This window comes from Centropristis striata, chromosome 1, assembly GCF_030273125.1.
Source record: "Centropristis striata isolate RG_2023a ecotype Rhode Island chromosome 1, C.striata_1.0, whole genome shotgun sequence".
Taxonomy (NCBI): domain Eukaryota; kingdom Metazoa; phylum Chordata; class Actinopteri; order Perciformes; family Serranidae; genus Centropristis; species Centropristis striata.
Genome location: NC_081517.1, coordinates 41,596,611 through 41,622,509, shown reverse-complemented (window position 1 = coordinate 41,622,509; position 25,899 = coordinate 41,596,611). Strand labels below are relative to the sequence as shown.

The 25,899-nt window shown below is 35.6% G+C and overlaps 2 protein-coding genes across 2 annotated transcripts; both read right to left on the bottom strand.

Annotated features, from left to right (window-relative positions):
* Positions 1 to 576: 576 nt before the first annotated feature.
* On the bottom strand, positions 577 to 14,092 carry lap3 (leucine aminopeptidase 3). Its single transcript, XM_059342837.1, has 13 exons — positions 13,896 to 14,092; positions 11,881 to 11,993; positions 10,857 to 10,911; positions 10,667 to 10,772; positions 10,359 to 10,518; positions 9,223 to 9,387; positions 6,565 to 6,723; positions 6,340 to 6,464; positions 5,321 to 5,409; positions 5,122 to 5,224; positions 3,209 to 3,288; positions 3,012 to 3,124; positions 577 to 1,097 (listed from the first exon to the last, which is right to left on the bottom strand). The coding sequence occupies exons 1-13, from the start codon at positions 13,992 to 13,994 to the stop codon at positions 911 to 913; spliced, it is 1,554 nt and encodes a 517-aa protein (XP_059198820.1). The 5' UTR covers positions 13,995 to 14,092; the 3' UTR covers positions 577 to 910.
* Positions 14,093 to 16,782: 2,690 nt separating this feature from the next.
* Positions 16,783 to 23,304, bottom strand: clrn2 (clarin 2). The gene is made up of 3 exons (XM_059342903.1): positions 22,023 to 23,304; positions 19,238 to 19,417; positions 16,783 to 17,262 (listed from the first exon to the last, which is right to left on the bottom strand). The coding sequence occupies exons 1-3, from the start codon at positions 22,273 to 22,275 to the stop codon at positions 16,994 to 16,996; spliced, it is 702 nt and encodes a 233-aa protein (XP_059198886.1). The 5' UTR covers positions 22,276 to 23,304; the 3' UTR covers positions 16,783 to 16,993.
* Between the last annotated feature and the right edge of the window lie 2,595 nt (positions 23,305 to 25,899).

The following is a 25,899-nucleotide window of genomic DNA, read 5'->3' as shown; positions in this document are numbered from 1 at the left end:
TTCTCTCTGGCCAAAAGTATGTGGACAGCAAGGTTTTTACATTTTCACTGGTCTGGGGTTGTTTCTCATGGTTTGGCTGGTTTCAGTTGACAGGCATCTATGTTTGACAGCATTAAATAATATTTTACACCAGTGGTCCTGGCCCCTTGAGATGCTGATGGGAATTAAATTCTGTTTTTTTTTTTCTGAAGAGCAAGTTTATGATCATTAGAAAGAAAGTATTATACATAAATTGTGCTTATTTTTTCTGACTTTTCTGTATGTTTTTGTGATATTTTGTACACTTTAAATCTGAGGTAATTTAAGACAGAAAATTACACTATATGGTTGAATTTACTACTCACAAGTCATGCAGGGATGTGAGCAGCTTTGTTATATGGAGTCACAAGCCAAAAGAGTTTGAAAAAGATGGTTTTCAGAGTTTGGTAAGGACAAACTTGACCACCTTTTAGGATCAATTCTCAGAATCAGTGTCCAGCCTTAAAAAATCCTGCAGCTAGGTTGAGGAATCTGGTGGTCACCCTTCTCAGAAGAGTGGATGGTGTTACAGCAGGAGTGTAATGCAAAACAAATGTGTCCCACAAGTAATTTAGAGTTTATTTTATACAACATATAAATTTACATGAGCTATGTATTCATTACAGAGCTTCAGGTGTATTCACCTGAAATCACAACAATGTGTGTGGAGAAAATGTGACCTCTTACATTGATGCATTAGCTGTATTTAAACATCAGAGCCATCAGATTGGTTTTAAAAACACAGTCATGGACATTTTTAGAGCTTTTCTGTGTAGATAATACTACTCATTTGTGCAGTTTTCTATACTTGGCGGCTGTTGAAAGATCTCTGTTGAGAAGAACCTCACAGTCAGAATGTCTTGTGTCCGATCTGATATTTGTGTTTAATCTCTCAGCCGCTTTGGGCCAACCCGGCAGCAAACTCCACCAGCGTACGCGTCGGTCTTCCAGACATGCCTTTCCTCAGGTAGGGAACTTCATCTTTGTTGCTCATCACACCTGCAATGTCCAGATGGGCCCAATGAGGAGCTGTGACAAACTCTCTCAGGAATGCAGCTGCTGTGCACGCACCGCCAGAACTGGGAAGATAATCAACAAACACAGTCAAATCAAACAGTCACATTCTGGTAAATAAAGCCATGATGAAGGATACTCCTGTTTATTCTCCTTCAGCTGATTAGGTTCTCATAAGCAGCGCAGAGCAGTGTTTCCCAAACCTTTTTTTTTCTCTGGACTTAAAAAAGACAAACCATTGTGACCCAAATCACAAAATTTGAGCTTAAATGACTCTTCCTGAACATTTTTACAGCCATTTTTGCATCACATTATAAGTAAACCAGCTCTTTTGAGGAGTTAGATAAATCACAACTTATGCACAAATTGAAAACCCAAATAAATGTTAACAAATTGATATATTTAGGCAGCGTCAACAGGCTATTTTTCCTCTTGTGTGCCAAGGATTCACTGTTAAAACCTAAGAACAATTATCAGAACAATACAAACATTCATTACTAACAGAAACATGCTTCTTGGTGAAAGGTCCTTAAATGCTCGTACCTATTACCAGAAAAAGTAGGCTTAACATGTGTTACATTTTCAGTCAACTCTATTAATGATAAGTGAGAAAATAAAGAATAAAGAGGAATTTTAAAAAAGAGCTAATAAATAACATCAATACTGTTCAGTGTCAGTCAGTTGTCTATTTAATAATAAGAAAACATTGCTTGCTGTTATTTATTATTATTATTATTATTATTATTATTATGGAAAAAATATTAGACCACCCTTTTTCTTCAATTTCTTGTTCATTTCAATGCCTGGTACAACTAAAAGGTACATTTGTTTGGACAAATATAATTAAGAGCTGATATTTAGTCACTTTCCATGGTTTTCTGGATAATAACCAAAATCATTATCCAGAAAACCATGGGAAATGGCTAGATATTAGCTGTTTAACTAAACTCTTATGAGCTATTTTTGTTGTCATCATTATATTTGTCCAAACAAATATACCTTTAGTTGTACCAGGCATTAAAATGAACAGTTAATTGAAGAAAACAAAGGTGGTCTAATCATTTTTTCCATGACTGTAAATTGTGTGAAGAAAAGTTTTCATAACGGCACATATTGGACAGTATATACACAGATACTGATAAGCCAATACCGGCAGATAATATCCGCCAACCGATATCTCTGTCTGGCTCTAGTGTAGAGGTTGGATTACGTAATCCCAGATTAAGTTACCTGGCTAACTGAATTATCTGCGTATTAACAACAAACCCTTCTCTCAGTCAAACCTGACTGAGAGAAGCTGCTGCTAATTCATGTTAGCATTAATTGGAACATTAACTGGGATGCTAGTTTTGGCTAGCAAAAAAACAAAAACAAAATGTATCTTTCTTACCTCAGAAAACTGAGCAGCGACTCCTTGGAGTGTCTGTTAGTCCAACCAAACACTGAACAAGACATTTTTACTGAACAAAACGTTCAAATAAACTGTCATTAAGTGAAAATACAGTGAAAGGGTCAAAGTTATGAGACCAAATCGGTAAATGTCCTCTTTTCTATCTATATAACGTTATATATAACTTTATTGACACGTTGCCGTGGATACGCATTGTTCTGCTTCTCTCCTGGTGACGGCTCACCTTGTCAGTGACCTGTCAATCAAAGGTAGCCCCGCCCCAAACCATATGATTCTTTTATTTTCTAAGCAAATGGGGCCATTATTAGAACTATTGACATCAAATTGTCTTGAAGATGATTTTTTTTACTAGTGATTGAGACCATAGTGTTGTCCTGAAAAAAAATTCTGAGGTAATAAATCAAGTGAGAAGTTTTCAAATTTTGCACTGAAATGAATGGACAGATTTTTTTTGGAAGCCAAACTTAGCGCCCCCTGCTGGAATTTTCGGTGGATTGCAGGCTTAAGGCACTTCCTGGTTTTCCTCCATGCTCAGACACGGAGATTGCCGCCTGAGTGAGATACGTACCGGCTGTACTTGCCGATGTTGTTGAGGTCAGCCAGCTGGCTGTCAGTCACCTGTCTGGTGTAGTGCTCAAACAGAGGCATCCGCCACACTCTGTCACCTGTCACCACACTAGCCTACACACAAACACACACACCATTAGTCAACACAGGAGCTGATACGCTGCCATGTTGTGAGTGTTTGTTGTGTTTATTCAGCACCTTGTGCAGCTGCTCCCAGAGCCAGTCGGAGTTGGTAAACACTCCAGTTGCTGCTGAGCCGAGAGCGACATCCATCGCACCTTGGAGACAGTAGAAGACATATTTTAATATTTACTAAATATTATTTGTATATTTTCCATTTAATGGTGCAGCATTAAAATATCACTTTCACACCTGTAGTCACACAAACGTCTTGTCAACAAACAAACCTGTAAACATGAACTCACTTCATGTCATCCTGCATCATTAACCCTATATTCATAGGTTGGCGTGCAATACAACAACATTTTTTAGAAACACTGTCTATTCTTTTCAACCTGTTTTCTTATTTAACCAAATTGTCAGATGTGATCAGGTTCATTCTTATGTGACGAGGTCAGCTAATGGTGGTCAGATGATGTTACCATGTCCAAAACCAAATGCCTTAAAGAGAACAGTTATTTATCGTGCTATCAGTTATTGGAATAACTGCCCACTGAATATATGTGAACTGAATAGTAAAGTATCTTTTAATTATTACTTGAGAATGCACTATTTAAATTTGGGAGTAGTGAATTAACATGTTTACTGTATGAAAGTGAGAATTAATGTAATAGATATGAATGTAATAACTTATTCGGAAGGATTTCTGATGACGTATATAATGTCTACAATGTTTAATTGTTAAGTGATTTTTGTTTTGTCTTGTGGACCCCAGGAAGACTAGCTCCTCCCACTTTTGGTGACAGCTAATGGGGATCTTTTTAACAATAAACAATAAACAATAGTGTGCATGGAGAAGTTCCAGTGAGTTCCAGCGAGTCACTCACTGGAACTTACTCTGTGCTCATTTATCATCTCTGTAGGGTGAACAGCATTTTTATCTCCTGTACAAATATTGAGAAGATGTCCCACATTTTAAACTACTTTACTGGGTGTACACTTTTTTTTTTCACAGTGATCCCAATCTATGGATGCATTTCTACTAAAAGCCAGTAAAGTCGGGGGTTTTAAGAGCTATGGGTGAAATTTTTGGGTATAATATCCCTAATGATCCATGGTGTATATATCTAGGACTGATACCAGATAATGTAATAGATAAAGAAGACATATAGCTGTTCAAGATCCTATCACTTGCAGCTAAGAAAGCTAGAAGTTGGCTGAGAACTGACCCTCCTGGACTGAACCACTGGCTGGACATTGTAGAAGAAATTCGATCAATGGAACAAATGACCCACAGTCTTGGAATCAAAACAGAGCTATATGATGTAAGATGGACAAAATGGTATCTCTATGTGACAAAGTAGTATTCACCCCCCTTGTGTTTTTGTATGTTTCTGTATGTGTTTTTATTGACTGGGAAAAAAAAGTTAAAAAAAAAAGAAAAAAGCCAGTAAAGTCATACAGTAATTTTTCCATACATGCAGGCTTTTTTCCAGAATGGTTTCAAATTAAACCAATCAGCACTGGTTACATGTCTCCCACGCCAACATATTCTTTGTCCCAAATTTGGTTTGCTGGTATCTGGTCAGGTTACATCTCTGGTGTCATAAAGAGCTCACGAAGACCTAGAAACAACTGGGCCTTGGAAGGAGGGTTCCCTCTGCCAAATTAATGCTAAATTACTTTAATTATCATAGTTGGTTTTGTCTTTCAGGGTTTGGGAGGTTGTTAATTTATTATATACTCGAGCTTTTCCATACTTTTATACACATACATGGTAATAGTAATGGTCCAAAATTATTTGAAATAGCATTTTTTTTAATTGAAAGACGAAACACTTTGTTGGAGGAGGTTCCCCAATTCCACCACCAAATATGGGCGCTAAGTCCTCCTCATTCATAAACCTGTGTTCTGAATCTGTTAAAATAAAATATCAGTTGTTTTTTGTTACCAACATGACTGTGTAAATAAATCCATTGAATAAATCCCACCCGTCAGCGTAGCAACATTGACGATGGCTCTTGGGTTGAAGGTGTGTCCGTAACACAGCGCGTCAGCCAGAACCAGTCGGCCCTCTGCGTCTGTATTATCCACCTGAACAGAGCAATAAAACCTGTTCATCTGTACATACACACACACACGTACTGTATGTGCACAAACGCATCTCATGTAACTGCTCGGCCCACCCACCTGGATTGTTTTTCCATTTTTGGCCGTGACGACGTCACCTGGTTTAGTAGCTTTCCCACTGGGCATGTTCTCACACAGAGGAGCCAGACCTGATGGAATGAAAAACAATGGAAACAATAAAGGTGAAGAGATTTGTTTTCACTTAAAAAATTCAGTACATGTACATGAATTTAAAGTTATTAAATTAAAAATTAAAAAAAGACATCTACACAATGGAAAAAGTGACTTTTCATCTAAAGTTACAAATGGACTCATTTTACAAAACCTGGTCAAAATGGACAGAATATGTTAAGCCTACAAGTTCTGATTTTATATAAAACTGTTATTTAACTAACAACGACTGCTGCAAAGAATGATGATAGGAGAAAATGATGACGCTGTGTGATATTGGTACCCCCCACCCCAACTGTTCTTGTTCTTTGTTCTGTATAAAATGTTTTTAAAAAATCCTCAATAAAAAGTGAATTAAAAAAAAAAAACAAAAAAAAAAAAACATAAAAAAGACCATTCTGGGGTTTTAAAAAGAAACTTTTGTAACGCTTTATAATAAGGTCCTTAATAACCATTAATTAACAAGTAATAAGGCATTGTTCTCGCTTTAGATCCGGTAGTTGCAAAAAGCATAGTTAACTTATAGTTTACTTATAATAGATGAGCAATAAAGTCATAGAGTCAAAGTAAAGTCAAAGTCAAAGACATAATGGGTGGGTCATGGGTGTTTGTAATGCCATTATGAACATTTATAAGATACTCATAAGGCTTTTATTAATGTTCTTAAGCATTTGCAAACTCTCATAAATCTGCCTCTATAAGCCTGCTATTAGCTGTATTATAATGCCATTATTAACACTTATTTAAGCTTATAAACACACAATAATGTTAATAAGCATCTTGTAAGGACTTACAAGGGCCTTATTACTTGTTAATTAATGGTTATTACAAGGACCTTAAAGGACCTAAGAAGAAGAAGAAGAATTCAAGTATAGTATTTTACATATTTATTATAGTTAGAGTCTTACCAATAATGTTGACCGGCAGTTTCAGAGCTGCCGCCGTAACGATAGAAGCACACACGGTGGCAGCTCCTCCCATATCTGCTCTCATCGCGTCCATAGAAGGAGACGGCTTCAGAGAAATGCCACCACTGCCCATAAACAGAGGGAGCAGATAAAACAATGTCATTTTGTTATGTGATGAGGTAATGAGCTGGAGTGTGTATTATTATTATTATTATCATAGTTTACCTGTCAAAGGTGATGCCCTTGCCCACTAAGAGCAGCGGGGCCTGTTTGCTGTCAGGAGAACCGTTGTAATGAAGCTCCAGGAAGACAGGGGGCTCCTCTGAGCCTCTAGACACACTGAGGAACGCTCCCATCTGCTGCTCCTCGATCCACGCCTGAGACCTACACCAACACCAGAGATATTAGACAAAAACCCTGCACTTCAGGGTGCAAATTAGCAATCAAACCAGACTTAATTTTCAGTGATATATAATTTTGATTTAGCTTTTAATAAGAGTTGTTTATATATACACATGTACAGTACAGGCCAAAAGTTTGGACACACCTTCTCATTCATTGCGTTTTTCTTTATTTTCATGACTATTTACATTGTAGATTCTCACTGAAGGCATCAAAACTATTAATAAACACATGTGGAATTATGTACTTAACAAAAAAAGTGTGAAATAACTGAAAACATGTCTTGTATTTTAGATTCCTCAAAGTAACCACCCTTTGCTTACTAGAATATAAGACATGTTTTCAGTTATTTCACACTTTTTTGTTAAGTACATAATTCCACATGTGTTCATTAATAGTTTTGATGAATCTACAATGTAAATAGTCATGAAAATAAAGGAAACACATTGAATGAGAAGGTGTGTCCAAACTTTTGGCCTGTACTGTAACTTTGGTGTTTTCATTTATTTTGTACTTGCCTAGTTTATGGATGTACTGGATAAACTGATGTGTGCTCTGACAGCTGATATAATTATGCATCCAAGGAAAATTCAATAAAAAAAATTTTGAAAGAAAAAAAAAAGATATTAGACAAAAACCCTGCACTTCAGGGTACAAATTAGCAATCAAACCAGACTTAATTTTCAGTGATATATAATTTTGATTTAGCTTTTAATAAGAGTTGTTTAGAGATACACATATATACATACAGTCATGGCCACAAATATTGGCACCCCTGTGCTTCTGTCAGATAATGCACCATTTCTCCCAGAAAATCGATGCAACTACAAATGCTTTGGTATTCACATGTTTATTTCTTTTGTTTGCATTGGAACAACACAAAAAAAGCAGAGAAAAAAGGCCAAAATCTGATCATTCCACACAGAACTCCAAAAATAGACTGTTGAGCCAATGCAAACAAAAGAAATAAACATGTGAATACCAAAGCATTTGTAGTTGCAACAATTTTCTGGGAGAAATGGTGTATTATCTGACAGAAGTGTAGGGGTGCCAATATTTTTGGCCATGACTGTATACATCCACTTTTGCACAATTGCATTACTTCATTTGTTTACACTATTTATTTATATTTTTCTACTATTTCCATAAAATGTTTGTACCTCCATCTGCATCTTGTTTTATACCCGTTTTTATCTCGTCTTTTGTACTGTATGTATTCTGAAATGTATTAATTAATCCACTGTTTTACCTCTGAAGTGTCCAATAAATGCTCAACACTTTCAGAAAACTATGAAGAAGATGCAAACATGTTTTATGAATATCATAGTATTATAGTTTTATATTTAGAGCATTTATAAATTCCAGGTACCAGTACCAGTATTGATTCAAATGTAAACGGCACACAACCCTGCACAACATGCTGTCAAATGTCTGGCAAAACTATAAGAATCAGTTGGATTAATTTATGTTCCAAAATGCCCTAATACATGTTGATTAAAGCAGTAGTTCTCAACCTTTTTGAGTCGGGACCCCCAATTTAACATGCATGTTGTCCGCGACCCTGACTCACTGAACGGAGTCTCACGCGCACAGTTCAGGTCATACAAACTCAGTTGATACAACACATTTTGGACAAATAATGAAGCACAAAATGACCCAAAAAAGAAACTAAATGACCAAAAAAAGACACAAAATGACCAAAAAAGAGATGAAATTACCCAAAAAAGACACAAAGTGACCAAAAAAAGACACAAAATGACCAAATAAGACCAAAGTAAGACACATAATGACCAAAAAAAGACACAAAATGACCAAAAAAAGACACAAAATGACAAAAAAACGACACAAAATGACAAAAAAACGACACAAAATGACAAAAAAACGACACAAAATGACAAAAAAAAACACAACATGACCAAAATAAGACACAAAATGACCAAAAAAAGACACAAAATGACAAAAAAAAGACACAAAATGACCAAAAAAAGACACAAAATGACAAAAAACGACACAAAATGACAAAAAAACACACAAAATGACCAAAAAAAAGGCACAAAATGACCAAAAAAGACACAAAATGACCAAAATCAGACACAAAATGACCAAAATCAGACACAAAATGACCAAAAAAAGACACAAAATGACCAAAAAAAGACACAAAATGACCAAAAAAGACACAAAATTACTAAAAAAACAAACACAAAATGACCAAAAAAAAGACATTAAATGACCAAAAAGACTAAAACACATGAACACATTGGAGACAGAGCTGACTTCCAAAATGATTTGGCGACCCCCAGAAATCATTTCGCGACCCCAATTGGGGTCGGGACCCCAAGGTTGAGAATAGCTGGATTAAAGAGCATGCATATAAAGCCCTTCAATGTTGCCACAAACCAGAATACTGTATTTCACATGTCTTAGCTGCATGCTTTGTTGCGTTGAGTACTGTATGACAGCAATAATGAATGTTGCACAAACCTCTTATTTACTGTGACTCGTTCAGCGTGCGGGGCTAGTTTCTCTTCGATGGTGTTGGCAAACGCAGTAGGAGTGATGTGATTGGCTGGAGCCTCCATGAGCAGCCGTGCCAGGTTTTGACCTTCTGCATACGTGACTCCTTTCTTCCAACTCGTCGAATCAGCACTGAGAACAAAAACACACAGAGGAGCTGTATCCCAATGTCAAGGGTAGCCTCAGCCTCTGCCACTAGTATGAATGTGTGTGTGAAAGGGTGAATGAGCGCAGTCTGTAGTGTAAAGAGCTTTGAGTGGTCGCAAAGCGACTAGAAAAGCGCTATATAAGTGCAGGTCCATTTACCATTTATTATCCTTTTATTTTTATTTATAAATAACTGTTATTGTATTGTGCTGTAAAAAAAAAAAATATATTTTTAAATCACAGAACACATTTCCATGGCAACGTTTGCAAGATGCTGCAGAAATTACATATTTTAAAACGAAAGCTGAAAACATATCCCTTTACCTTTGCACTTTCTGCTCTCTGCTGCACTCTTTGATGTGAGTGATCTTCTGCTTTTCACGTATACGTTTTACCCTTTTGTCTGATAATGATTGCATTAAGATTTTAAAATCAAGTTTAACTAGAAGAAAGACCAATCTGTGAATTTGTGTTTGTCGGGGCATTAAGACTCTTTAGTCAGTGGTTTCAGAGCAACAAAAAAAAAAAAAAGGTGTGCACATTAACGTTTTTATTATCTATATTTTTAACTTCCATTTTATGAATTGAATGCTTTTATTATGTTCATTTTATGTCCGTTCAATGTGAGGCACTTGGTGCCTGTAATTTCTTTTCATTTCATGTATGAAAGGTCCTATACCAGGGGTGTCAAACTGATCCAGGAAAGGGCCAAGTGGGTGCAAGTTTTCATTCCAACCAAGCAGATCACACATGACTCCACTCTTCTAATCACCTGGGCTGTCTTCACTTGTTTGATTTGTCGTATCAGGTGTGCTCTTGCTAGGTTGGAACAAAAACCTGCAGCCACTGGGCCCTTTCCTGGATCAGTTTGACACATGTGTCCTATACAAATAAAATGTATAATTATTATTGTTATATTAACCAGAATTTCTACCTATAATACTCAGTTTGTCTACCTTCCATGGAGCTGTGTGGTTACTTTGGTCTTCTTCTTGGATTTCAGCTGGTCATACTGGAACAAACCCAGAGCAGCTCCTTCTGCTGCTGACTGGGCATCGCCGCAGCCGTCCACCTCCACGTGCTTCATCTCCAGGTCCTGAAGCAGCCGGCAGCCAGCTGACACACACACACACACACACACACACACACACACACACACACACACACACACACACACACACACACACACACAAATATCAGTCAGATTCTAACTCCATTAAATCCTCCCTGCAGCCTTCAGGATGAGCTGAGTCGTGTGTCTCACCTGACACTGCCTGTCTGATGTTCTCCTTGCTGGTGTCCCAGTTCTCTGACCCACAGACTCCTGCGCTGGTCTTACCGAGCCCGACGACCGCCACACACGGGAAGTCCTGAAGAAGACACGGGGAAGACTGAATGACTCAGATATTGTCCAGAGACTGGGCTCGTCTTTATCTGATGCCACGCCTTGTTACCTTGTGGATTCCATAAAATATTCTGCTTTTGCCTTTCTTGAGAGCCGGTCCAGAGCTGCAGAGAACAAAACAAAACCAGTTTATTAACCAACTATGGAACAAAGTCTTCACGTGATATCCATCAGAAATGCACCAGTGCAATATAGCTTTTCGCCACCTAATGGCAGCGGCGAGTCACTGCAGGATGCTTCAATAAGCAGCAGGTGACAAATAATGACAGAATATTTTCTATCTATCTCATAGACTATATATAAATAAGATCTATCTAGGATCTATCTTAGATCCCCCCCCCCCCCCCCCCCCCCCCCCCAGCAGAATGAACAACAAGCAAGAATGGTCTTGTCATATTTTTTTATCCTTGTTTTTTGTATTTGAAAATATATTTCGAGTAGAGTCATAATCTGATTTAGCTTTTACCAAACTGTAAAAAGTGTTTGTAGAAATAACAGTAAAACACTGTCAAATACATCTGAAATAGGGGGTGAAATTCACTTTGAGTTGTTTTTTTCTCTATACATTTTTCTTATGACAATATTTGAATTAGTTTATTAGCCAAAACTAATGTAATCTAAAAAAAGAACAGCTGTGCACTGAGTCATACTTTCATGAAGGTTGAAATGTTCAGCCTTTAACTATTTCAAAAAAGAAAAACCTTGGAAAACGTTAAACATCTACAGCTTCAAGAAAAAGTGAGTAAACTTGATCTGGACTTTGTGACAAGATTTTTTCGTTAGCTTTTTTTTCCATTAACAAGTTTCAAGTTTGAATGATTGGTTCAAAGGTGTTGATTCTAATATCCTCTAAAGAGGGTAAACTAATTATTAAAAACATTATCCTTAAAAAGAAAATAAAGATGAATAAGCATGTTTCTGCAACAATTTCTACAGAGACTGATGATAACATTTATAAAAAAAGGAGGACCGTTGTATTAGGCTGCATTTGTTTTGTTTTTACAAGTAAACAGTGTACGGTATCATCACATAATAAGACGTATCCTCGGAGCTCACACATATCACAGACTCACATTTCCAGGAGTTCAGAGAGTTTCCCTGACAGGCTTTGGTCAAAACCTGCAGCTGCTTCTGTCAGATGGACACCGCCCTGTCCCTCCTTCTCAAACACTCCCAGCACCAGACCCTGCAGACACACGGAGAGAAACCGGCTCAGTCTCATGAATCAATCAGTCTACCTCGCTGTCAGTCAACACACCAATAGCTCTGGTCCTTATAAGGAAAATAACCCATCATGCTTGCTAACTGGATCTTCCTTATGTGTTAATAAGGCCATCCACTCAAGCTGTGACCCATTTTATTTAATGGTTATACAAGGTGTACTGTACATTCTCATAGTTTCTATCAGTATTATCACAAACCTCACAGATCACACTGACTAGTTGTGTTACTGCTCTGTAATGGAGAGACAGATTTTTTTATTTTTTTTTACTGCAGAATTATGATGAAATGCAATGTTTGGTTGGTTTCTCTAATGCAGTAGTTCTCAACCTTTTTGAGTCGGGACCCCCAATTTAACATGCATGTTGTCCGCGACCCCCCGCTCACTGAAGAGAGGCTCACGCGCACAGTTCAGATCATACAAACTCAGTTGATACAACAAATTTTGGACAAATAATGAAGCACAAAATGACCCAAAAAAGAAACTAAATGACCAAAAAAAAGACACAAAATGACCAAAATAAGGCACAAAATGACCAAAAAAAGACACAAAATGACCAAAAAAAGACACAAAATGACCAAAAAGACACAAAATGACCAAAATAAGACACAAAATGACCAAAAAAGACATGAAATTACCAAAAAAAGACACAAAATGACCAAAATAAGACACAAAATGACAAAAAAAAGACACAAAATGACCAAAAAAAGACACAAAATGACCAAAAAAGACACAAAATGACCCAAAAAAAAGACATTAAATGACCAAAAAGACTAAAATACATTAACACTTTAACACATTGCTGACTTCCAAAATGATTTAGCGACCCCCAGAAATCATCTTGCGACCCCAATTGGGGTCAGGACTCCAAGGTTGAGAATAGCTGCTCTAATGCACTTTTATTTATTATGTTGCATTTGGGGAAACTTACTTATTACTACAATGTAGCTGGGGTCATCCGTACATTCCGCAGCTTTATATTCCCGTAAGATAACACTTTGAATTGACTCTGTGTTTGACATTTACTATATAAATAAAGCTCTATTCCTGGCCATTCACAAAAAATAAAGTGAAGTCCATCCATATTTAAAGCCAATAAAAGACTTTGAGAGATCAAACACACTAATGCTCTCATGAACAAATGCACAATAATTATGATTAAAAAATGAATTTAAGATAGAAAGATAAGACTTATTGATCACCAGGGGTAAATTCACAAGCTTCCAGCAGTACATAGATTAATTCAAATCAGCTCTATTTTACCAGCTGCAACATTAAATTATGATTCTTTTATTTATTTTTTATTTTTTGCACACAGAAAAGTGTAATCCATCCTTATTTGAAGCTAATAAAAGACTTTAAGAGGCTGATGAAGTGGAAGTAACTTGTACATAAACACAGTTTTTGACGCTCAAACACACTGGTGCTCTTATGAACAAATGCACAATCATTACGATTATTAAAAATGAATTAAAATGCATTATAATAGATTAAGATACGATTTATTGCTCGCTAGGGGTAAATTCATAAACTTCCCAGCAGTACTAAAGTAATTAAAATCAGCTGCAACATTGGATTAAGATTATTATTTTTATTTTCTGCAAACACAAAAGTGAAATAAATCCTTATTTGAAGCTAATAGATTTCAAGAGGCTGATAAATGGAAGTTATCTCAACATAAACACAGTTTTTGACGCGCAAAAACAAAAACATTGATGCTTTTATGAACAGAAACACCTTCTAAACAAACACACACCAAACTGGGTGAATTAAAACCTTTGAAATACAGAATGAAATGTGTTTAAAGTCCAGTTTGTGTCACTGATGTAACTGTCAGCTAACAGCTAGCTGCTAACAGCTGCTTACCTTTCTCTCGTTCAGGTGAGTCTGAGACGCAGAAAACCACCTGCAGTGTTTGGTCCGCACCGCAGTCTGCGCTGCTCTCCTCACAAGAAACATTGTCATCTGTCGCACATATATAAACCGAAATGCAAACCCTTAACTCTCAGATTTAGAGGTCGCACACATGTGAACATAGGAGTCGATGAGCCTGACAGCGTCGCTGTTTTCTGACGCAACATGACAAGCGACAGAGCTCTGTCGCCACCTAGCGGCAGCGGCGAGTCACTGCAGGTTGCTTCAATAAGCAGCAGGTGACAAATAGTGACAGACAAGTAGTGTTATATTTTTTCATCCTTGTTTTTTGTATTTTTAATAAAGTCATAGTCACAGTCATAATCTGATTTAGCTTTTACCACACTGTAAAAAATGTTTGTAGAAATAACAGTAAAACACTGTCAAATACATCAGAAATAGGGCGTGAAATTAAAAATTGTATAGAAGAAACACACATTTTTCGATTATTAAAGTGATGTGCACATTCATTCATAAATAAATATGTGTAATATAATAGTAATATATAGTGAAAAATATGTATTATTAGTGCTTTTACTTTTGGTACTTTAGGGATTTTGATGCTAATACTTACTTTTATTTTCATCCTTGTTTTTTGTATTTTTAATATATTTCGAGTAGAGTCATAGTCTGATTTAGCTTTTACCACACTGTAAAAAATGTTTGTAGAAATAACAGTAAAACACTGTTAAATACATCAGAAATAAGGCGTGAAATTGAAAATTGTATAAAAGAAACACACATTTTTGCTGTAAAAAATATAACATTTTCATGCAAAATTTATGGAGAAATACCATGATGTGTGAATGAATGACACAATACCCCTAAAATGACAGGATTATTCAGTCTAAATTACAGTTTTTGCTAATATTTACATTTAAATAAAGAACCCACTCACTGTATTTCTTACGGTGAAGTTCTGGCAACCACAGCTCCGTGAATTAAACAGATTATTTTTTACAGTGCAGCATTGGAGAACAATGAAATTATTTCAATTTAGCCTTGCCCTTTTGTAACCCCCCCCCCCCCCCCCCCCCCCCCAGGGGCCACGCCCACCAGTTTGGGAACCACTGCATTAACCAGTGATCAAAAAAAAAATAAGAAAGTGCATTTACTTAAGTGTTTACTAATTTTGAGATACTTGCACTTTCATTTTCTGCTACTTTATCTCAGAGGACAACATTATACTTTTTACTGTACTATATTTATCTGACAGATTTATTTTTTTTGGCAGAATCAGATTAATAATACAAAAATATGACCAAGAAATTAATTTAAATGTATTATTTTAGATAAAGATAAGGGTAAATTCACAAGCTTCCCAGCGGTACGTAATATAATTAAATAATTATTAATTTTTCCAGTACGATTATTAAAGTGATGTGCACATTCGTTCATAAATAAATAAATGTAATATAATGGTAATATATAGTGAAAAATATGTATTATTAGTGCTTTTACTTTTGGTACTTTAGGGATTTTGATGCTAATACTTACTTTTATTTTGGTACATTTTTGGCTTAAGTCCTCTGAGTACTTCTCTCACCACAGAAATTGACAATATCAGTGAGTGTGCATTCTCAAAATAGCAATCTAGTCTACTCCAATCCAATCTAAATTTTATAAAAAATTTAAATCCACTTGTTTTTCTTGTACAAGAGCCAACAGAACGTTTGATAAAAACTAAATCTGCATATGTGATGCATGCAATCTGTCAAATTCTGGTTCAGTTAGTCATCTAGCTTAAATATAGTACTTATAATTAATTTGCACACTGTTGAGCAAGACAATGAATCCTTCTAAATTTCACTTGATCTATCTTTTTTCAGTTAAATTTCTCATTAGATTGTTATGATCAAGAACTTGTCACTGGGTTGAAAACTGGATATCTGCAAATTGAGGACAGAGATTATTATATTAAATATATTATTATCATATTGTTGTAGAGCGTAAATAAATAAATAAATAAATAAAGACAAAGCTTTAGGCCACTGGAAGATAACAGTAAAAAATAAAACACACACACACACATAAAAAAGAAATACGTACTGAAACTATTTCTTTAATTGATGGGTTCTGTAAATATTCGTTTGTCACATGTTTAGTATCAAGGAGATTATAACCAACATAATACTCATTAAAAAGTTCTTTTAAAACGACCAAGTGCTTTTTTCCAACACTTTTATGTTCATAACAGCTGATATGTTTAGATGTGAGGAACTTCACTAACCAAGTTAAAGTGGATATAAAAAAGTTAAATATAAGTATTTTCCTGTTAATGTAAGTTCGTATAGTTTTGATCATATACATTCATCGCATAAACTCACAACTTTCTGTGAAATAAATCATAATCCATGCATAGCTGTTCACTTTCTATCAGGATCAAGAAAAAATACTGTAAAAAAGCACTAACTTAAAATCCTATATAAAGGGACTTTACTCAAGAACCATAAATGACTGAAAACAATCAGTTAACCCTTTATCAGGCGAAGAACTATATTTGGTAACTTCAGTGGATATCAAAATGGGGTCGAGAAAAAAGTTGCACATTTACTTGATTAAAGTGGCAAATCTGCGTGAAAAAGTTGCAGATTTACGAGATTTAAAGTGGCAAATCTACAAGAAAAAAAGTTGCAGATTTAAGAGATTTTAAGTGGCAAATCTGCGCGAAAAAAAGTCGCAGATTTGCGAGATTTAAAGTGGTGAATCTGCGAGAAAAAAGTAGCTTTTTTTCCCACTTCTTTCTCTTAAATCTGTGACTTTTTTCATGTAGATCTGCCACTTTAATCTAGTAAATTTGCAACTTTTTTTCTCTAAATGTTTTTATTTTTTATTTTGGATATCCGCTGAAGTTACCAAATACGGTTCTTCGCCTGATAAAGGGTTAAAGAGATTCTACACATATAATGAAAACAATGATAATGTATTTACATACTGCAGCTATAGACAGAATATATCCAGCATAGGATGTGGAGAATGTAACAGTCTAGTTTGTGATGCAGGACTCTCTGCATCTCTTTCAGTGATGTAATTAATCCTCTGCTTGTCCTTCAGTACAGCAGGTCCAGAGCAGAGATGGTGGGTTCTTCCGGTTTCTTGATCTCCGGTTTGGGCAGTTTGATCCGGCTCATGGCGACCACTCCACAGACGGCAAAGTGAGTGGCGATGCTGCCCACGCCGAGCCAGAAGGACCAGTCCAGGCTGTCATCCAAGACGACCAGCACGAAGAGGTTCTCCCGGTGATTGGCCACCCGCTCCGTCAGACCGTGGTGCCTCACGGCTGCCAGGAAACACAGCACGCCCAGGGCACCGAAGAGAGCTGGAAGAAGAGCCAGGCAAGGAAAACTGAGAGGTGAGAGGAAGCTCAGGAGCAGGGAAGGAGACACACTTCAGGCAAAAACACAGTTTTTGGTAACGCTTTATAATAAGGTCCTTAATAACCATTAATTAACAAGTAATAAGGCATTGTTCTCGCTTTAGATCCGGTAGTTGCAAAAAGCATAGTTAACTTATAGTTCACTTATAATAGATGCGCAATAAAGTATATTTTAATATCAATAAGCAAACAAAATAAGATTAATAAAGACATGGCAAAGACATACTGGGTGGGTCATGGGTGTTTGTAATGCCACTATTAACACTTATATAAGCTTATAAACACACAGTAATGTTAATAAGCATCTTGTAAGGACTTACAAGGGCCTTATTACTTGTTAATTAATGGTTATTACAAGGACCTTAAAATAAAGCGTTACCCAGTTTTTTCATGCACTGGCCAATTTTGAGGTTTTGGGCTATTTTTTCGCCCATAACATGCATTATTTCAGAATAGTGGGAGGAAAACATCCAAGACAAACATTTAGGTGTATATTTTACTATATTTGATCCATTTGTGCCTGTAGATTTATCCTGAATTCACTGAAAATTAGCGTTATACTGTAAGAAGTTTTAACACCACATAGAGTGTTGATTTTATGTTGATTTTATGATTTTTTTGTTTTGTTTTTATTTGTATACATGCATATTTTATTTTGTGCGGGCAGTACATTTTACATTTTATTTTTATTTATTTTTATCCCATTTTTAATTTATTTTATCTTATTGCATTTTACTGTTCTATTGTTTACTACATCTCTTTGTGTTGTGTTATCTATTTATTGTTTGTGCAGCACTTTGGAAACCTTGTGTTTGCTAAAATTGTGCTAGAACAATGCCTTACTACTTGTTAATTAATGTTTATTAAGGACCTTATTATAAAGCGTTACCTATTTTACTTTTTAAATGAAGCCTCAGGCATGCATTTGGGCTTTACAGATCTTATGTTACAAGCTTTTCCATTTGGTTATGCCAAGTAGGTGAAAATTCCCTCTCAAGAAAGGGTGGGTGTTATAAAAAAGATTTCACTCCCAGAGAGGTGAGATAAAATACAGGGCAGTGAAATAAAAACAAGAAGGAATTGGTGAAGAGTCAGAAATTGGTGCTAACTGGGAGAGTTACGATGAGGATGGAACTGTGAATCAACACTGAAGGAGATTTTGAGGGAAGACAAAGTTCATGTTCATATTTTTAAGAGCAAACTGAAGACTTATCTTTTTAACTTGGCTTTTACCTGAACCATTTTTAGAGATTTTTCTGCTCATGCATCTTAGTGTTATTACATCTTCTCTTTTATTTATTTGCTACTATTTATTAGTCTATTTATACTTTCCATTGTCATTATTCACTTTTACTTTTTATTTTTTATTATTATTATTATTATTATTTTTTATCTTATCTGTAAATTTAAATGTAAATATTAGCAAAAACTGTAATTTAGACTGAATAATCCTGTTATTTTAGGGTAATTGTGTCATTCATTCACTCATCATGGTATTTCTCCATAAATTTTGCATGAAAATGTAATATTTTTACAGCAAAAATGTGTTTCTTCTATACAATTTTTAATTTCACGCCCTATTTCTGATGTATGTCTTTATCTTATTTTATTTTATCTTACTTTATCTTTATCTAATTTATTTCTAACCTGCCTCCAGTGTTTCCTCACTGCTCCATGTTGAGATGGCGCTTCCTCAGTTCCTCAGTTCCTCAGTTTGTGCTTTGTTTTTAATAGGATGGGTGGGATGAAGGTGGGATGGGCGAAGGGTGTTTGTTTCTATGTTTCGTTATCTTTTTATTATCATTATTTTCTCCTTTCTTTTTTATGTAAAGCGCTTTGTGTTGCATCTCTCTTGTATGAAAAGGGCTATACAAATAAAGTCTGATTGATTGATTGATTAAAAAGTCGGTTCACGTACCAGCAATAAAGTTCCACAGGTAGAGTCCTTTGGGGCCTTTGATGCTCTGGTAGGGAACTTTACGTGCGTTGTAAATGCAAAAAGACAGACTGACCAGCGCGAAGCCCACCGCCACCAGCAGGAAGAGGATCACCATCATGTGAAGGCCGCCGTTCAACGTCCGAAAAAGCTTTGGGAAAACTGAGAAAAAAGAATATATATATATATATATATATATATATATATATATATATATATTATGATATTTGAATGTATGATGTTAAATGTGCCATTTCCACTAATAAATACATGTGCATGGACCTTTTCCTTGAAAGAAAATGAGGATATAAATAAATGCACTTTTTTTACTGAATTATTTCTCAATTTTAGGGTAAAATTACATAATTATCTTGGTATAATTTCCACATTTTAAGCAATAAATGGTTATTTGATTATGGTTTCTTGATCAGTTTAATATTTTCACACTTTAGGTGTAGTCTACCTAGTCTTATAATGAATAAAATGAAAGCTTTGAGACTGTATTTTTGGATAAATTATGTTAAATGTGTCATTTCCACTGATAAATACACTCATATGGACCTCTTCCTTGAAAGGGTCCTGAATTATTCCTCAAATTTAGGGTAATATTAATTGTTTTTATTTGTATTATTGTCACATTTTAAGCAATAAATGTTTATACCATGATGGTTTCTTGATCCGTTTAATATTTAACACATTTTAGGTGTAGTCTACCTAGTCTTATAATGAATAAAAGTAAAGCTTCCAGACTGTGTTGTTGGGGAAATGATGTTAAATGTGCCATTTCCACTGATAAATGCACTCATATGGACCACTTCCTTGAAAGGAAATGAGGATTTTAACAAACTTACTGAATTATTTCTCCATTTTAGGGTAAAATTGCATGCTTTCTTTGTATTATTTCTACATTTTCAGCAATAAATGTTTATTTCATGGTGGTTTCTTGACCCATTTAATATGAAATAGTTTAGGTGTAGTCTACCTAGTCTTATAATGAATTAAATGAATATAATTTTGCTGTATTTGATCTTACTGTATATCTTGGAGCGCTGGTTAAATGTTTATACCATGATGGTTTCTTGATCAGTTTAATATTTAACACATTTTAGGTGTAGTCTACCTAGTCTTATAATGAATAAAAGTAAAGCTTCCAGACTGTGTTGTTGGGGAAATTATGTTAAATGTGCCATTTCCACTGACAAACTCATATGGACCACTTGCTTGAAAATAAATGAGGATTTTAACAAATGCACCGTTTTTCATTTTAGGGTAAAATTGCATGCTTTCTTTGTATTATTTCTACATTTTCAGCAATAAATGTTTATTTCATGGTGGTTTCTTGACCCATTTAATATGAAATACTTTAGGTGTAGTCTACCTAGTCTTATAATGAATAAAAGTAAAGCTTCCAGACTGTGTTGTTGGGAAAATTATGTTAAATGTGCCATTTTCATTGATAAATGCACTCATATGGACCACTTCCTTGAAAGGAAATGAGGATTTTAACAAATGCACCGTTTTTACTGAATTATTTCTCCATTTTTGGGTAAAATTGCATGCTTTCTTTGTATTATTTCTACATTTTCAGCAATAAATGTTTATTTCATGGTGGTTTCTTGACCCATTTAATATGAAATACTTTAGGTGTAGTCTACCTAGTCTTAAAGTGAATTAAATGAATATAATTTTGCTGTATTTGATCTTACTGTAGGCTATATCTTGGAGCACCGGTTAAATGTTTATACCATGCTGGTTTCTTGATCAGTTTAATATTTAACACATTTTAGGTGTAGTCTACCTAGTCTTATAATGAATAATATGAAAGCTTTGAGATTGTATTTTTGGATAAATTATGTTAAATGTGCCATTTCCACTGATAAATGCACTCATGTGGACCACTTCCTTGAAAGGAAATGAGTATTTTAACAAATGCACCGTTTTTACTGAATTATTTCTCCATTTTAGGGTAAAATTGCATGCTTTCTTTGTATTATTTCTACATTTTGAGCAATAAATGTTTATTTCATGGTGGTTTCTTGACCCATTTAATATGAAATACTTTAGGTGTAGTCTACCTAGTCTTATAATGAATTAAATGAATATAATTTTGCTGAATTTGATCTTACTGTATATCTTGGAGCGCCGGTTAAATGTTTATACCATGATGGTTTCTTGATCAGTTTAATATTTAGTCTACCTAGTCTTATAATGAATAAAAGTAAAGCTTCCAGACTGTGTTTTTGGGGAAATTATGTTAGATGCGCCATTTCCACTGATAAATGCACTCATATGGACCACTTCCTTCAAAGGAAATGAGGATTTTAACAAATGCACCGTTTTTCATTTTAGGGTAAAATTGCATGCTTTCTTTGTATTATTTCTACATTTTGAGCAATAAATGTTTATTTCATGGTGGTTTCTTGACCCATTTAATATGAAATACTTTAGGTGTAGTCTACCTAGTCTTATAATGAATAATATGAAAGCTTTGAGACTGTATTTTTGGATGAATTATGTTAAATGTGCCATTTCCACTGATAAATGCACTCATATGGACCTCTTCCTTGAAAGGAAATGAAGATTTTAACAAATGCACCTTTTTTACTGAATTATTTCTCCATTTTCTTTGTATTATTTCTACATTTTGAGCAATAAATGTTTATTTCATGGTGGTTTCTTGACCCATTTAATATGAAATACTTTAGGTGTAGTCTACCTAGTCTTATAATGAATTAAATGAATATAATTTTGCTGTATTTGATCTTACTGTATATCTTGGAGCGCCGGTTGCCGAGCCCGCACTTCTTGGTCTTCCCTCCCTGGAACAAGCCGTAGTAAATGTCCCCGATGAACTGCTCCAGCTCCGGGTGGGACGCGTTCACTATCTCCGCCCCGGTTTTGCACAGGATCCGCCCGGTGACCCACCGCTCCGTGGACAGTGCCACGACCAGCAGCGCCACGGAGCCGACACAGAGCACCGAGGCCACCGAGAAGGTTATCCGTTTCCACAGCGAAGGCATCTTACGAGCCCATGGTGCCCCGAGGAAGGTAACACGACGCCGGGCAGCGACCGCGGAGCGCACCCGGCGATCACCATGAGTTTATTCTGCAAGTTTTATAAACAAAAAAAAGAATCATAATCCAATAAATAGTCACTTAACTCGATAAAATGCAGCATGTAGTGATGTGTGAGCTACAGAGGAGGAGAAACCGAATCTATGACGGTCAAAGAGATCCGTTACCGGGAGAAACTCTATCCCTGCAGCCGCCTGGTGCCTGCTCACTCCCCCCATCTCTCTGTCTCTCTCCTCTTTATTCAGGAAATGAATTAACCTAACCTTTGCAGCCTGCCCTTTTGAGCAGGAAATTTATCATGCAAGCACAGTTAATAGTGACAGATATGATCCAGTGGAACACAGACCCTAAAGGTCAGAGCATTAAACAGGGGGACCCATGGGTTTATGGCTTATTAGTCCTACATCTCTACATCTGTTCCTGTAACTCCAATTCAGTGGCGGACTCAGACTGTTTGAAGGGCAGGGGCGAAAAAATAAAAAGGGCACATTCTGCACAACATGGGCCCCACCAGCACGCAAAAAGCTATGATGCATCATGTATGATGAAATATTAGCATTAAGTTAAAAGGAGATCCAGATCAAAGTAATTAAAGATATGATACTGACAATTAAAAGTATCAAACCAAACCATCTAGGGGGGTCCGGGGGCATGCCCCCCTGGGAGAAAATGTGTACATTTTAAAGTAAAATGCATCTATTTTGTGCACTTTGAGAGCTAAATGAGAGCAAACATCTCACATAACATTATTCACAGTTGGGTGATACCGTATTATAGAATCTCTAGAGGGCACATCATCATCATTTATTGTATAAAGGGGCACCCTAGAGGGCAATCAATAAGTTTTTTCATGTGTAAAGGGCAGCCAATAAGGCACTTTCTCTCGTTTTCACCACTCTAGAGCAGTAGTTCTCAACCTTTTTGAGTCGCGACCCCCAATTTAACATGCATGTTTTCCGCGACCCCCTCTGACTGAACAGAATCTCACACGCACAGTTCAGATCACCCAAAAAAAAAAAAAATACCAAAAAAAAGGAAACAAAATGACCAAAAAAAGACACAAAATGCCCAGAAAAGACAATAAATGACCATAAAAGGAAACAAAATGACCAAAAATGACACAAATTGACCACAAAATGATCAAAAAAAGACACAAAATGATCAAAAAAAGACACAAAATGACCAAAAAAGACACAAAATGACAAACAAAAAAACCCCAAAATGACCAAAAAAAGACATTAAGTGACCAAAAAGACTAAAACACATTAACACATGAACACTTTAACACAATGGAGACAGAACTGACTTCCAAAATGATTTGGCGACCCCCAGAAATCATCTCGCGACCCCAATTGGGGTCCCGACCCCAAGGTTGAGAATAGCTGCTCTAGAGGGCACTTTAGCACGCTTTTTCAACCACGGAGGCATGAGGGGGGGTGTTCGCCCCTCCTGCCCCCCCTCTGAGTCCGCCACTGCTCCAATTAGTCTATCTTCTGCGTATTACTGGTTCAAAGTAACGAGGTAGGCTACATTTACTTACAGCCATCATCAGAAGAAGTGCCTCAAACATGCATTCTTTCTAATGACCAGCAGGGGGCGACTGCACCGCTGCAGGAAGGAATCCGGTTGTATGAAAGTCAATAAGACCCTACTTCTCGCTCATTTTGTTTCCTCAGTGAACATTTTCCTGATGAGTTTATGTCTCAGTTGTTAGTTTCAATTGTTATTCAATACATCACAATACTTATTTTGTAAATTATGATTCCATTCCCAAGTGAGATGGACGATAGAGCAGGGTGTGCTTTAGGGGGGGCTACCTTATGATTGACAGGTCCCTATCACAGTGATGTGTATTTTTGGCTGAAATCTTTTAACCCTTCACTTCATGAAAGTAAATTAATATTTTGGTCACATAAAAACATCTTTTTTAGTGTTTTGGCTGCAATAGTTGATAAATTACTTAAATGATATTGCAAATAGAAAACATTTGTTATATTACAATAATGTTTATTCTGGTACTTGAATTTATTATGAATATTTTAATACTTTTATATTGTAATTTTTCCATCTCTGTAAAAATGACTTGCTACCTGATTTGGTATGCAACTGCAGGTTTGTCAATGGAGACAATAACAATAAAGCTATCTTTTTAAAAAAATGTTAAAACCTATGAAACCACCAGCTGTGGAGGTGGAATTCCCAAAAGCCCTGAATGGTTCACTGACAGCTGGATTGCTAAAATTAATAAAATGTTAATTATATGTACCATTGAGGTGCAGCATCCACTTACATTATAAAGAACTTAAACTTGATCTAATCTTGAGTCTTGAAAAAAAACAACCTATAACTTTAAGATCATATTGTACTTAAATGGTACATTCCAGTAAACTAATTTGTATTTGATAAGATTACACTTTATAATGTTCCAATAAAGGAGTATAGTACACAATGACCAGAGCGAGTAATAAAGTGGTTAACAGGGGGCCAGCTGCTCATGTTTGCCCTGTGAGTTTCTCTAAGCAGGTTAATCCAGCTGTGCACCGAGAGGCCCCCGGGGCAAAGATGTGTGTGGGCCCCTGCTGAATCCCTTTCCTTCAACCGTCTGCACATTGAGTACAGTTTGTACCTTTGCACAGACAAGGTGTCATTCAGTTTAGTGCACATAGAAGACAGGGCAGTAATCCATATTGTGCCTTTTTCTTTGTGTTGCATTAACCAACATGGAACAGTCAGTGTCTGCAAATGAATCAATCAGTATATCCAAATAAAGCTTGCAAAACTAAATTCTTTGTGACGTTTGCTGTTAATGTAATAAAATACCAGGTAATGTGTGTGTGTGGCATTGACAAATACAAATACATTGGAAAATTCTTCACAAAATATTAATGTCTGTAGCAGTTTTATTAGCAAATTCACCTCAAAGCTCATAGTGTATATTTTGAAAGGAATAATGACAATTATTATTCTGTTGGTCTAATTGTTACTTTTGACTTCAGATACAACCAAGAAAACAACACTTTTGCTTACTTTGAAAATATATTTAAAAAAAAATGTGATTGTGTTGTTGTATAAATTCCACATAAGTATAAATAAAAAATGTAAAAAATAAAAATAAAAAAAGAAAGAAGGAAAGAAAAGGGGGAAAAAGAAAGAAAAGACAAGAAAAAAATGTGACAAATGTCATAAACACATGAAAATTATACCAGCAGATATTTTTGAATTTGGTTGACTTTTTAAGTGATTTGTGATAATTTATGGATATTATTATTATTATTATTATTATTATTATTATTATATAGTCATTAATATTTATAACTTTAGTACTGTTGAATTTTTTGTAATTTCATTTCTTTACGATTAATTATTTTGTATTTATTTTAAATCTTATTCTGACATGTAATCCCTCTATCTTTCATTTAAAATGTGATTTCTGATTTATTAATTTTTTTTTATCAAAAAAGATGATTAAGGGGGGAAACAAGATCAATCAATGAGTCATTAAATCACTCATTTAACCCTATAAAGCCTGAACCATGAAATAATCGCCAGAAAATTCAATTTTTTTAAAA

What these genes read in the sequence shown, in the direction of transcription:
- lap3 (XM_059342837.1), bottom strand. Translation starts at nt 13,994, where the DNA reads ATGACAATGTTTCTTGTGAGGAGAGCAGCGCAGACTGCGGTGCGGACC. An exon ending in AAGGGCATCACCTTTGACAG is followed by an intron (nt 6,465 to 6,564) that starts GTAAACTATGAT and finishes GTTTATGGGCAG; the next exon opens with TGGTGGCATTTCTCTGAAGC. An exon ending in CAATGTTGCTACGCTGACGG is followed by an intron (nt 3,289 to 5,121) that starts GTGGGATTTATT and finishes ACTGTCTCCAAG; the next exon opens with GTGCGATGGATGTCGCTCTC.
- clrn2 (XM_059342903.1), bottom strand. Translation starts at nt 22,275, where the DNA reads ATGCCTTCGCTGTGGAAACGGATAACCTTCTCGGTGGCCTCGGTGCTC. An exon ending in CCGGCGCTCCAAGATATACA is followed by an intron (nt 19,418 to 22,022) that starts GTAAGATCAAAT and finishes CTTTTTTCTCAG; the next exon opens with TTTTCCCAAAGCTTTTTCGG. An exon ending in CCTGTGGAACTTTATTGCTG is followed by an intron (nt 17,263 to 19,237) that starts GTACGTGAACCG and finishes CTCTTCTTCCAG; the next exon opens with CTCTCTTCGGTGCCCTGGGC.